The sequence below is a fragment of the Sus scrofa genome, chromosome 9 (assembly GCF_054392235.1).
Source record: "Sus scrofa isolate SSC_HxYL_T2T_F1_AM1 chromosome 9, Sscrofa_HxYL_maternal_Yorkshire_Landrace_v2.0, whole genome shotgun sequence".
Classification (NCBI taxonomy): Eukaryota; Metazoa; Chordata; class Mammalia; order Artiodactyla; family Suidae; genus Sus; species Sus scrofa.
Genome location: NC_139391.1, coordinates 11785761 through 11798558, shown reverse-complemented (window position 1 = coordinate 11798558; position 12798 = coordinate 11785761). Strand labels below are relative to the sequence as shown.

The following is a 12798-nucleotide window of genomic DNA, read 5'->3' as shown; positions in this document are numbered from 1 at the left end:
ACTTAGGCTGTCAGAAAAAGGCTGTCTCTGTTGAATGAGAAGGACCTCATCCAGAAGCAAGTGTGATTGTACTGCTTTTCTATACAGAGAGGGATAGAGAACAATGAGCCAGAGCAGAGAGAAGATTGCTTGAAAATACTAAGTCAGAAGAACCCTAAAGTGGACAACCCATGTAGAGTGAGCCCACTGCTTAGTCTTCAGTAACTGTATATTCCCAGTTTAAAAAAGTGAGGGCCGAGAAGGCCTTCCTTTTTCACTTCCCACTGATGTGTATAGGCAGTGACCAAGCCAGTCCTTTCCATTCTTCCCACTCCACCACCACCTAGCGTGAGTACAGGTGAAGCGGACAAGAAGAAGTACAAGAGGGAAAGAGGAAAAGAGAGAAAAAAAATCAAAATTCTTTCTGCAGTTCATGGCGGGTGGGTGGGAACTTGCTGAACTAAACTAATAATAATATTTACATGTGATTGAATATACAAAAGAAGACCCTTTAAGTTGAAAGAGAGTGAAAAAAAAATCAGATATGGCCAGAAAAATGATTAGAAAAGGAAGAGGCATTATTATTATTTTTTTTTGTCTTTTGTCTTTTTAGGGCTGCACCCACGGCATGTGGAGGTTCCCAGGCTAGAATAATTGGAGCTGTAGCTGCCGGCCTACGCCACAGCCACAGCCTCGCCAGATCCAAGCTGCGTCTGCGACCTACACCACAGCTCACAGCAATGCTGGATCCTTAACCCCCTGAGCGAGGCCAGGGATCGAACCCGCAACCTCATGGTTCCTAGTCGGATTCGTTTCTGCTGCTCCATGATGGGAACTCCTGAAAGAGGCATTATTAAATGTAAACCTTAACTTTCTCACTTGGAAAGCAAAGTCAAAATTACTACTTGGTTAAGCTGTTTGAAGAGTTCTTGACCGTATCTAGACTACTCCATCTTAGATGTTTTTTTCTCTTCTTCTGTTTTTCAGCTGTACCTATGGTATATGGAAATTCTTGGGCTATGGATTGAATCTGATCTGCAGCTGCGACCTGTGCCACAGCTGCAGCATTGCTGAATCTTAACCCACTGGGCTAGGCTGGGGATCAAACCGGGCCATCACAGGGGAACAACACCAGATCCTTAGCCTGCGGCTCAACAGCAGAATTCCTCATTTTTAAAAATTGAAGTGTAGTTAATTTACATTGTTGTGTTAGTTTCAAGTGTACAGAAAAGTGATTAAGTTTTTTGTATATACATGTATATCTATACATTCTTTTTCAGATTCTTCTCCATTATATGTCACCTTGCTTATTTTTAAAGGTCTCTTTCATTGTTTTGATAACTAATCTGTTTTATTTTTATTTATTTAATTTTTTTAACTTTTTTATTTTTTTGGCTGTACCTGTAGCACGTGGAAATTCCCAGGCCAGCGATCAAATCTTTGCCATAGCAGTGACCCAAACCACTGCAGTGACAACACTGTATCCTTAATCTACTGTGACACAAAAGAACTCCTATATTAATTTTTTTAGTTTTATTTTATTTTATTTTTTGGCCATGCCCGTGGCATGTGGAAGTTCCTGGGCTAGGGATTGAACCCAAGCCTTAGGAGCAACTTGAGTCACAGCAGTGATAATGCCAGACCCTTAACCAGCTATGCCACCAGTTTGCTCCTGTGCTTCTTTTAAAACATCTGTTCTTATTACATGGATGTGAGTCCTTTATTTTTCTGAAGATCTTGAATATACTTATTTTTTGATTCTTTTTTTTTTCTCTTTTTCAGCCACACCCATGGCACATGGACATTCCCGGGCCAGGGCTCGAATCTGAGCCACAGCTGCAACCTGTGCCATAGCTGTGGCAATGTTGGATCCATAACCCTCAACCCCCTGTACTGGGCTGGGGGTTGAACCCATGGCACTGCAGAGGCAATGCCAGATCCTTAGCCCCCCTGCCCCAGAGCAGGAACTTCTTTAATTCTTTTTTTTTTTTTTTTTTTTGTCTTTTGTTGTTGTTGTTGCTATCTCTTGGGCCGCTTCCGCGGCATATGGAGGTTCCCAGGCTAGGGGTTGAATCGAAGCTGTAGCCACCGGCCTACACCAGAGCCACAGCAACGCGGGATCCGAGCCGCGTCTGCTACCTACACCACAGCTCACGGCAACGCCAGATCGTTAACCCACTGAGCAAGGGCAGGGACCGAACCCGCGACCTCATGGTTCCTAGTCGGATTCGTTAACCACTGCGCCACGACGGGAACTCCTAATTCTTTTCTGATTGTTTTATTAGTTATATTTTTGTGTGTTCAAGTTCCTCTAATAAAGTTGGCTTTATTAGGTTTATTTGTAGACATTCCTCTTATGTTTTTAATTCCTGATAGTGAGCTCATCTTTTACGCTGTACTCTTAGTGTCTCAATCTGACATAGCTCTTGTTAAGATGGCTGCTTGCCTGTTTCATTCCCCTGATCAGAGGGAATTTCCTTTATTATTTATAATGTTACTACATGTTCACAAACCTATATTTTATATATGCATACCTCAGAGATATTGAGGGTTCAGTTCCAAATGATAGCAATCAAGTGAGTATAGCAATAGAACAACACTTCCTAGTGCATGTACGAGTTATGTTTACATTATATTGTAGTCCATTAAGTGTACAATAGCATTATTTATTAAAAAAGCAATGTACATGCCTTAGGTAAAAATATTTTATTGCTAAAAATTGCTAACCATTATCAGAGCCTTCAATGAGGATGTGGATTTGATCCCTGGCCTTGCTCAGTAGGTTAAGGATCTGGCATTGCTGTGAGCTCTGGTATAGGTTACAGATATGGTTTGGGTCCTGCGTTGCTGTGGCTGTGGTGTAGGCCTGCAGCTGCAGCTCTGATTCGACCCCTAGCCTGGGAACCTCCATATGCCGCAGGGGTGGCCCTAAAAAGAAAAAAAAATGATGACAGATTATTATCACAAATATAATAATAATGAAAAACTTGATAATATTGCCAAGAATTAGCAAAATGTGACATAACAACATGAAGTGAGCAAATGCTGTTGGAAAAATGGTGCTAGTAGACTTGCTTGATGCAGAATTGCCACAAACCTTCTGTATGTAAAAAACGCAGTATCTTTGAAGTGCAATAAGACAAGGTATACCTGTATTGTTAAAATATAATTTCTCCAAGTTTCATACGGTGAAGGAGTAATTTCTTTTATCTTGAAATGAAGAGTCTAAAACAATTTTGACATATAATAGGTAAACCAAGTGTAACACTGTTTCTCTTAGCAAATCATTAGGAATTTTTTCTCATCGGCTCCTTTAGGAACAGAAAACGTCAGGACTGTTTTTAAAGGAGCCACATCTCATACAGAATAGAGAAATTAATATTGTTTCTTGCAACTGTGTAAGAAAATGTGTGTTCCCATGGACAAGGAACCTGCCAAAATGAAAAGTGTTAGTTTTATTAAGGCAGTAGGCTTTTTCTTTTTTGGCATTCCATTATTTCTATATTATAATTTTTGAGTATATATCCTAAATAACTTCAAAAAAATCTTAGCACTTATACAAAACCCCATTAAAATACCCATTTGCTTATAGGACAAAGTAAGAACTTATCAGCTAAATATCCCCAGTGCTTCCGCAACTGTTCCCAAATTGCTTTTCTTATCTCCCTCTGTTTTCCTTCCTTCCTTCCTTCCTTCCTTCCTTCCTTCCTTCCTTTTTGTCTTTTTGCCATTTCTTGGGCCACTCCCGTGGCATATGGAGGTTCCCAGTCTAAGGATCTAATCAGAGCTGTAGCTGCCGGCCTACACAGGAGCCACAGCAACACAGGATCCGAGCCGCGTCTGCGACCTACACCACAGCTCAGGGCAATGCCGGATTCTTAACCCGCTGAGTGAGGCCAGGGATTGAACCTGTAACCTCATAGTTCCTAGTTGGATTCATTAACCACTGCGCCATGACGGGAACTCCATCCCTCTTATGCCTCATTTGGTCCTTTCTTATCTCCCCGATCCTTGACACAGACGCTATTAATTTTTACTGTATTTTAAGAAATGAAACACGTTTTTGCAGGGTCATATTTCTGGGCACGGGATACTGGTTCTTCTGGTCCATTGTCTTGCTGAGTTTCTTTGGGATCCTGACTGCCTACACAGCCTTGCTGTTGGTGAGTAACATCTCCCATTTCTCCTGCTCCCTTAGTGAGCGTCCTTAGGAGGTGCTCTGTGTGTAGCCTGGTTCCCAGTTGGTGCTGGGAGCCCTCAGAACCTCCGACCGTGCTTAGCAGAGTTGCAGTTTATATCAGCCACTTGAGTATTAAGCACGAGAGATAAATGAAGGGAAAAAAGACTTGTGCCATTGGAGAATGTGTCTTACCACTTTGACCCTTTGAAAGGGTGGCAAGACATTTTTTTTCTTCTCTTTTTTTGGCCACACCCATGGCATGTGGAGGTTCCCAGGGCAGGGATTGAACTTGTGTCACAGCAGCGACACAAGCTAATGCATTGACAATGCCAGACCCTTAACCCACTGAGCCACAAAGGGATTCTCAGAACATTCTTTTTCTGTTTCTTTGTTTCATAGCTTATTTTCCGGTTCACTCAGTATTGTCATTTTAGACACCCATACCTTCACATGGTGGTACCTTTACACATTAAATTGCTTGTTTCATAGCCCATCTCCTGAGAATCAGTCTTTATGGGCCATACAAATTAGCTAATATATTAATCTTGTTCTAATGCTAGTCCCCCAGTGCAAAATACATTTTAGCAGAAGCCTTTAGGCAGTCGTGACCCTGCCTCTGTTTCCTGACATAGCAGTGTCATGTGGTGTGAGGAATTCAGACCAGGCAGTAGAGAAGTTCTGAAGTGGAAAGCTTACGAGAGATTAACTTCTGGGTAATTGGAATTTTTCATTGTGCATGTGCACATGAGGCATATATAGCTTTCTCTGATTTCATGATTCCTTATCCCCACTAATTTCATATCTGATGAAGAAGAGCCCAGCCCCCAAATCAGTTGACATCTGCATTAATTTTTCTTTCAATGAAGATCATTATATGAGTGATAAGTACTGAGGATGAAGAGATCAACAAGAATGTGCAGTCTCTGTTTTCAGGCAGAGTACGTCAAAGAGATCAGTATTCGGATAGTTACAGTAGTCCTTAATTATATGAATCTAGAATCTAGTAGGGAACTAAATCTTAGACAAAAATAACCATCACAGACAGAACATTAAGATTGTCTTTAGAAAGGCTTAAATAAAGTTCTACATGGATTCTTAGAAAGAAGAGATGACGTCCAGCCAGGAGGACTAAGTGAGGCTTCTTGGAAGAGGTGGCAATGGAGTGGGACCTTGAAGGGATGTTGGACTTGGACATGTGTTTATGGGGATGAGAAAGAGAGTTCCAGACCATGGGAACATCATGGCAAAGTCAGCAAGACAGAAATATATGGGGTGTGACGAGAGAAGAGGGAAGACTCAGTGCTGTTAGCATTTAGGGTATATTAAAGAATGATGGGGAGAATCTTTCCTTTTTTTTTTAATTTGTAATTTTTCTTTTTAAGGTCGCTTCTGTGGCATATAGCAGTTCCTGGACCAGGGGTTGAATTGGAGCTGAAGCTGCAGCTCAGTCATGAGTCACACCATAGTCATGGCAACACCACGGCCACAGCAAAACTGAATCTGAGCATCGTCTGCGACCTCTACCATAGCTTGTGGCAACACCAGATCCCTTAACTCAGTGAGGCCAGGGGTTGGACCTGAATCCTCATAGAGACAACATTGGGTCCTTAACCTGCTGAAGCACAGCAGGAACTCCAGGGGAGCATCTTTTTAGATAGGCTTGTGATGGACTTTGGAAAGCCTGAAAAGTAGGCTAATAACATTTAGCATAAATCATATTTCTATTTAGGAAAATCATCCTGAAAGTTGCAGTAGGAGGGTGGCTATAGGCAGAGAGACCAGTTAGAAACCTATCTTTTGGAGTTCCCATCGTGGCGCAGGGGTTAACGAATCCGATTAGGAACCATGAGGTTGCGGGTTCGGTCCCTGCCCTTGCTCAGTGGGTTAATGATCCGGCGTTGCCGTGAGCTGTGAGGTAGGTCGCAGACACGGCTCGGATCCTGAGTTGCTGTGGCTCTGGCATAGGCTGGCGGCTACAGCTCCAATTCGACCCCTCGCCTGGGAACCTCCATATGCCACGGGAGCGGCCCAAGAAATAGCAATAAGACAAAAAAAAAAAAAAAAAAAAAAAAAAAAAAAAAAAAGAAACGTATCTTTTTTTTTTGTCTTTTCTAAGGCTGCTCCAGCAGCATATGGAGGTTCCCAGGCTAGGGGTCTAATCGGAGCTGTAGCTGCCAGCCTACACCACAGCCACAGCAACTCAGGATCCGAGCCTCATCTGCGACCTACGCCACAGCTCACGGCAACGCCAGATCCTTAACCTGCTGAGGGAGGCCAGGGATCAAACCCACAACCTTATGGTTCCTAGTCAGATTCATCCACCACTGAGCCACAACAGGAACTCCTGGAAATGTATCTTTTTAATGGGGAAAATACAGATGAAGGGGGTTCTCTGGGCCAGACTCTGACCACTGAATTGTTTTCCTTTTATACACAATACATATGAAATAGTATAGTTTGCTTCTAAGGTGAGAATGAGTTCTAGTGTCCATAAGGCAATGTATTTTAACAAACTTGGTATTTCACCCTATTATTAAATACACATAGTGGCAGCAGCAGTGAACAAAGAGGAAAACCTGGGTCCTATTCCCCGCTGTGTCTTTAGGTTACTTTGTAACCTTGACCAACGCATATAATTCTTCTGAGCCTCAGTTTCTCTTCTTTCAAATGAAAATAATAATAGTACTTAATAAATTGTATTTTGTATGGCTGGTTAAAGAACAAATGAATTATATACATAAAATTGTTTTGACGAGCAGGTGAGTGCCTTATACCTTCAGACTCATTAAAATCCTAAACATCTGAGGACTACAATTTTTGGTCTCCATCTCCACACTGACTTGGTAACTACCTAGATTTAGATTCAAGTCTAATTAAGATTTATTGACTAATACCAATATGAACAGTAGGGGTTAACAGCTGTCGCAATGGCACTGGCGATTCAAGAAAGAGCTTTTATTTATTTATTTATTTTTTAATACTTTATTTTTAGAAAGCGTTTTGTCATCTTATTTTTTAAATTGAAGGATGGTTGATTTACAGTGTCAATTTTGGGTGTACAGCACAGTGATTCACTTATTTATATTTATATTCAGCTATATATATATATATATATATATATAGTCATTATTTTTCAGATGCTTTTCTGTTAAAAATATTGAGTACATGGTTCCCTGTGCTGTGCAGTCGATCCTTGCTGGTTATCTCCTTTGTGTTTCGTGGTGTGCATTCCTCAGTCCTTTCCTCCTCATTTATCCCGCCCCCCACTTTCCCCTCTGGTAACTGTCTGTGAGTCTATTTCTTCAAAACAGTTGTTTTCTTTTACATTGTATTTTACATTTACTTTGTTCTACTCATTAATTTTTTTTTTTTCTTTTTAGGGCTGTACCTGTGGCATATGGAGGTTCCCAGGCTGGGGGCTCAATCGGAGCTGTAGCCACCAGCCTACGCCAAAGCCACAGCAATGCAAGATCCAAACCACATCTGTGACCTACACCACAGCTCATGGCAACACCGGGTCCTTGACCCACTGAGCAAGGCCAGATATCGAACCCGCATCATCATGGATACTAGTCAGGTTCGTTTCCGCTGTGCCACAATGGGAACTCCAGCTCATTAATTTTTTTATTGAAGTATAGTTGATTTACAATGATGTGTTAATTTCTTGGGTTTTTTTGTTTGTTTGTTTGTTTGTTTTTTTGTCTTTTTTGCCGTTTCTTGGGCCACTCCCTCGGCATATGGAGGTTCCCAGGCTAGGAGTCTAATCAGAGCTGTAGCCACCAGCCTACGCCAGAGCCACAGCAACACAGGATCCGAGCCACGTCTGTGACCCACACCACAGCTCACGGCAACCCCAGATCGTTAACCCACTGAGCAAGGGCAGGGATCGAACCCGCAACTTCATGGTTCCTAGTCGTATTCGTTAACCACTGCGCCACGATGGGAATTCCCTGATGTGTTAATTTCTTATGTAAGTAAAGTGATTCAGATACACACACACACACACACACACACACACACACACACACACACACACACAGTCTTTTTAAAAATATTCTTTCCATTAAGGTTTATCATAAGACATGGAATATAGTTCTCTGTGCTCCACAGTAGGGCCTTGTTTATCCCCTCCGTGTATAATGGCTTACATCTGCAAACCCCTACTCTCTCTCTCCCAACCCTCTTCCGTTCCCCTTGGCAACAAGACAAGTCTTTGGCAAAAGAAAAGTCTTTTCTTGTATGTGAGTCTGTTCAAATGATAGGTTCATTTGTGTCATATTTTAGGTTCCACATACAAGTGAAATCATAGGGTATTTATGTTTCTCTTTCTGATTTCCTTCACTTAGTATGATAATCTAGTTGCATCCATGTTGCTGCAACTGGCATTGTTAATTTTTTATGGCTGAGTAGTATTCAATTATATGTATGTATCACATCTTCTTTATCCATTCTTCTGTCAGTGGACATTTAGGATGTTTTCACGTCTTGGCGATTGTAAATAGTGCTGCTCTGAACATAGGGGTGCATATATCTTTTTGAATTATAGTTTTGTGTGGGTATATGCTCAGGAGTGGGATTGCTGGATCATATGGTAGTTCTATCCTTAGTTTTCTGAGGGAGTTCCATACTGTTTTTTTTTTAATTTAATTTTTATTATTTTACATTGGAGTATAGTTGATTTACAATGTTGTGTTTCAGCTGTACAGCAAAGTGATTCAGTAATACATATACATATATCCGTTCTTTTTCAGATTCTTTTCCATATAGGTTATTATAGAATATTTAGTAGAGTTCCCTGTGCTGTGCAGGAGGTCCTTGTTGATTATCTTAGGCTTTTTCTTTACTCTGTTTGATGCTGCCATTGTGTTTATCTCTGTTGGTATCGCTTCTCCACTTTATTTTATTATTGTTTTTTTTTCCCACTGTACTGCATGGGGACCCAGTTACACATACATGTATACATAATTTTTTCTCCCATTGTCGTGCTGTGATGTAAGTATCTAGACATAGTTCTCAGTGCTACACAGCAGGATCTCAGTGTAAATCCAGTCCAAGAGCAATAGTTTGCATCCGTTAACCCCATGCTCCCAATCCCTCCCACTCCCTCCCACTCCCCCCCCGGGCAACCACAAGTCTGTTCTCCAAACCCATGATTTTCTTTTCTGTGGAAAGGTTCATTTGTTCTATTATATTAGATATCAGATATGAGTGATATCATATGATATTTTTCTTTCTCTTTCTGACTTATTTTACTCAGTATGAGAGTGTCTGGTTCCATCCATGTTGCTGCAAATGGCATTATTTTGTTCTTTTTTATGGCTGAGTAGTATTCCATTGTGTATATGTACCATATCTTCCTAATCCATTTGTCTGTTGATGGACATTTGGGTTATTTCCGTGTCTTGGCTATTATGAATAGAGCTGCAGTGAACATGTGGGTGCATGTGTCTTTTTTAAGGAATGTTTTGTCCGAATATATGCCCAAGAGTGGGATTGTTGGATCATATGGTAGTTCTATGTATAGATTTCTAAGGTACCGCCATACTGTTCTCCACAGTGGCTATCCCAGCTTACATTCCCACCAACAGTGCAGGAGGGTTCCCTTTTCTCCCCACCCCCTCTGGCGTTTGTTGTTTGTGGACTTGTTAACAATGGTTAACTGGTTAACAATGGCCATTCAATGGTGTGAGGTGGTATCTCATGGTAGGTTTGATTTGCATTTCTCTAATAATCAAGGATGCTGAGCATTTTTTCATGTGCTTGTTGGGCATCTGTATATCTTCCTTGGAGAAATGTCTATTCAGGTCTTCTGCCCATTTTTCCATTGAGTGGTTGGCATTTTGGCTGTTGAGTTGTATAAGTTGCTTGTATATTCTAGAGATTAAGCCCTTGTCATTTGCTTCATTTGAAACTATTTTCTCCCATTCTGTACGTTGTCTTTGTTTTCTTTTTGGTTTCCTTTGCTGTGCAAAAGCTTGTCAGTTTGATTAGGTTCCACTGGTTTATTTTTGCTTTTATTTCTGTTGCTTTGGGAGACTGCCCTGAGAAAATATTCATAAGGTTGATGTCAGAGAACATTTTGCCTATGTTCTCTTCCAGGAGTTTGATGGTGTCTTGTCTTATATTTAAGTCTTTAAGCTATTTTGAGTTAATTTTTGTGCATGGTGTGAGGGTGTGTTCTAGTTTCACTGATGTGCATGCAGCTGTCCAGGTTTCCCAGCAATGCTTGCTGAATAGACTTTCTTTTTCCCATTTTATGTTCTTGCCTCCTTTGCCAAAGATTAATTGACCATAGATGTCAGGGTTTATTTCTGGGTTCTCTATTCTGTTCCATTGGTCTGTATGTATGTTTAGGTACCAGTACCACACTGTCTTGATGACTGTGGTTTTGTAATGTTGCTTGAAGTCTGGGAGAGTTATGCCTCCTGCTTGGTTTTTGTTTCTCAGGATTGCGTTGGCGATTCTGGGTTTTTTGTGGTTCCATATAAATTTTTGGATTGTTTGTTCTAGTTCTGTGAAAAATGTCATGGGTAATTTGATAGGGATTGCATTGAATGTGTAGATTGCTTTGGGTAGTATGGCCATTTTTACAATATTAATTTTTCTGACCCAGGAACATGGAATATCTTTCCATTTCAATACATCTTCTTTAATTTCCTTGATTAATGTTTTATAGTTCTCGGCATATAAGTTCTTTACCTCCTTGGTCAGGTGTATTCCCAGGTATTTGATTTTTTGTAGTGCAATTTTAAAAGGCATTGTATTTCTGTATTCCTTTTCTAATACTTCATTGTTAGTATACAGAAATGCGACTGATTTCTGTTTTTTAAATTATTTTATTTTATTTTATTTTTTTGTCTTTCTGCCCTTTCTTGGGCCACACCCGCGGCACCTGGAGGTTCCCAGGCTAGGGGTCTGATTGGAGCTGTAGCTACCAAGCCTATGCCAGAGCCATAGCAATGTGAGATCTGAGCCACATCTGCAACCTACACAACAGCTCACGGCAATGCCGTATCCTTAACCCACTGAGCAAGGCCAGGGATTGAACCTGCAACCTCATGGTTTCTAGTCACTGAGCCACGACAGGAACTCCACAACTGATTTCTGAATGTTAATCTTATATCCTACTACTTTGCTTAATTTGTTGATCAGTTTAAGTAGTTTTTGGGTTGAGTCCTAAGGGTTTCCTATATATAGTATCATGTCGTCTGCATACAGTGACAGTTTTAACTCTTTTCTTCCTACTTGGATGCCTTTTATTTCTTTTGTTTGTCTGATTGCTGTGGCTAGGACTTCCAATACTATGTTGAATAGCAGTGGTGAGAGTGGACATCCCTGTCTTATTCCAGATTTTATTTATTTATTATTTATTTATTTATTTTTTTTTTTTGGTCTTTTTGCTATTTCTTCGGGCTGCTCCTGTGGCATATGGAGGTTCCCAGGCTAGGGGTCTAAACAGAGCTGTAGCCACTGGCCTACGCCAGAGCCACAGCGACGAGGGATCCGAGCCGCGTCTGCAACCTACACCACAGCTCACGGCAATGCTGGATCCTTAACCCACTGAGCAAGGGCAGGGACCGAACCCGCAACCTCATGGTTCCTAGTCGGATTTGTTAACCACTGCACCACAACGGGAACTCCTTGTTCCAGATTTTAGTGGGAAGGCTTTTAGTTTTTCTCCATTGAGTATCATATGTTGTTTGATGTGCGTATGTTGAACCATCCTTGTGAACCTGGGATGAATCCCACCTGGTCGTGGTGTATGATCTTTTTTATATGTTGTTGGATTTGGTTGGCTAAAATTTTGTTGGTAATTTTTGCATCAATATTCATAAAAATATTGGCCTATAGTTTTCTTTTCTGGTGATATCTTTGTCTGGTTTTGGAATTAGTGTGATGGTGACATCATAGAATGTCTTTGGGGGTGTTCCTTCTTCTTCATTCTTTTGGGAAAGTTGAAGGAGGATGGGTATAAGTTCCTCTTTGGTTCAAGTTTTGTAGAATTTGCCTATGAAGTCATCTGGTTCTGGACTTTTATTTGTAGGGAGTGTTTTTATGATATATTCAATTTCATTTCTAGTGATGGGTCTGTTCTTCTTGATTGGTCTGTTTCTTCTTGATTCAGTTTTGGCAGGCTGTAAGACTCTAGAAAGTTGTCCATTTCTTCCACATTGTCAAATTTGTTGGCATATAATTTTCATAGTATTCTCGCATGGTTTTTTTGTATTTCTACAGTATCCATTGTGGTTTCTCCTTTTTCATTTCTTACTTTGTTCATTTGGGTTCTTTCTCTCCTCTTCTTAGTGAGTCTAGCCAGAGGTTTGTCAGTTTTGTTTACCTTTCAAAGAACCAGCTCTTGGTTTTATTGATTTTTTTCCTATTGCTTTTTGAATCTCTATTTTATTGATTTCCTCTTTGAGCTTTGCGATTTCCTTCCTTCTGCTGATTTTAGGTTTCTTTTGTTCTTCTTTTTCTAATGATTTAGGTGGTGGGTTAAGTTGTCAATTTGAGATCTTCCTTCTTTTTTGAGGAAGGCCTGTATTGCTATGAATTTCCCTCTGTGTACTGCTTTTGCGGCATCCCATAGATTTTGAGAGGTTGTGTCTTCATTATCATTTGTCTTGAGGTATTTTTTAATT

At 40.6% G+C, this 12798-nt stretch overlaps 1 protein-coding gene across 8 annotated transcripts in view; it reads left to right on the top strand.

Moving 5' to 3' along the window:
• The window catches only part of LOC100511652 (glycerophosphodiester phosphodiesterase domain-containing protein 4), an 882168-nt gene that overhangs the window by 776057 nt on the left and 93313 nt on the right, over positions 1-12798 (top strand). For 7 of the 8 annotated variants that reach the window (XM_084975426.1, XM_084975423.1, XM_084975422.1 and 4 more), the window contains one exon: positions 4049-4142. The exons of the other annotated variant lie outside the window; for it this stretch is intronic. In XM_084975426.1, coding sequence (XP_084831552.1) covers positions 4049-4142 — 94 coding nt within the window. The remainder of the gene's footprint in view (positions 1-4048; positions 4143-12798) is intronic. 8 annotated transcript variants of the gene reach the window in all.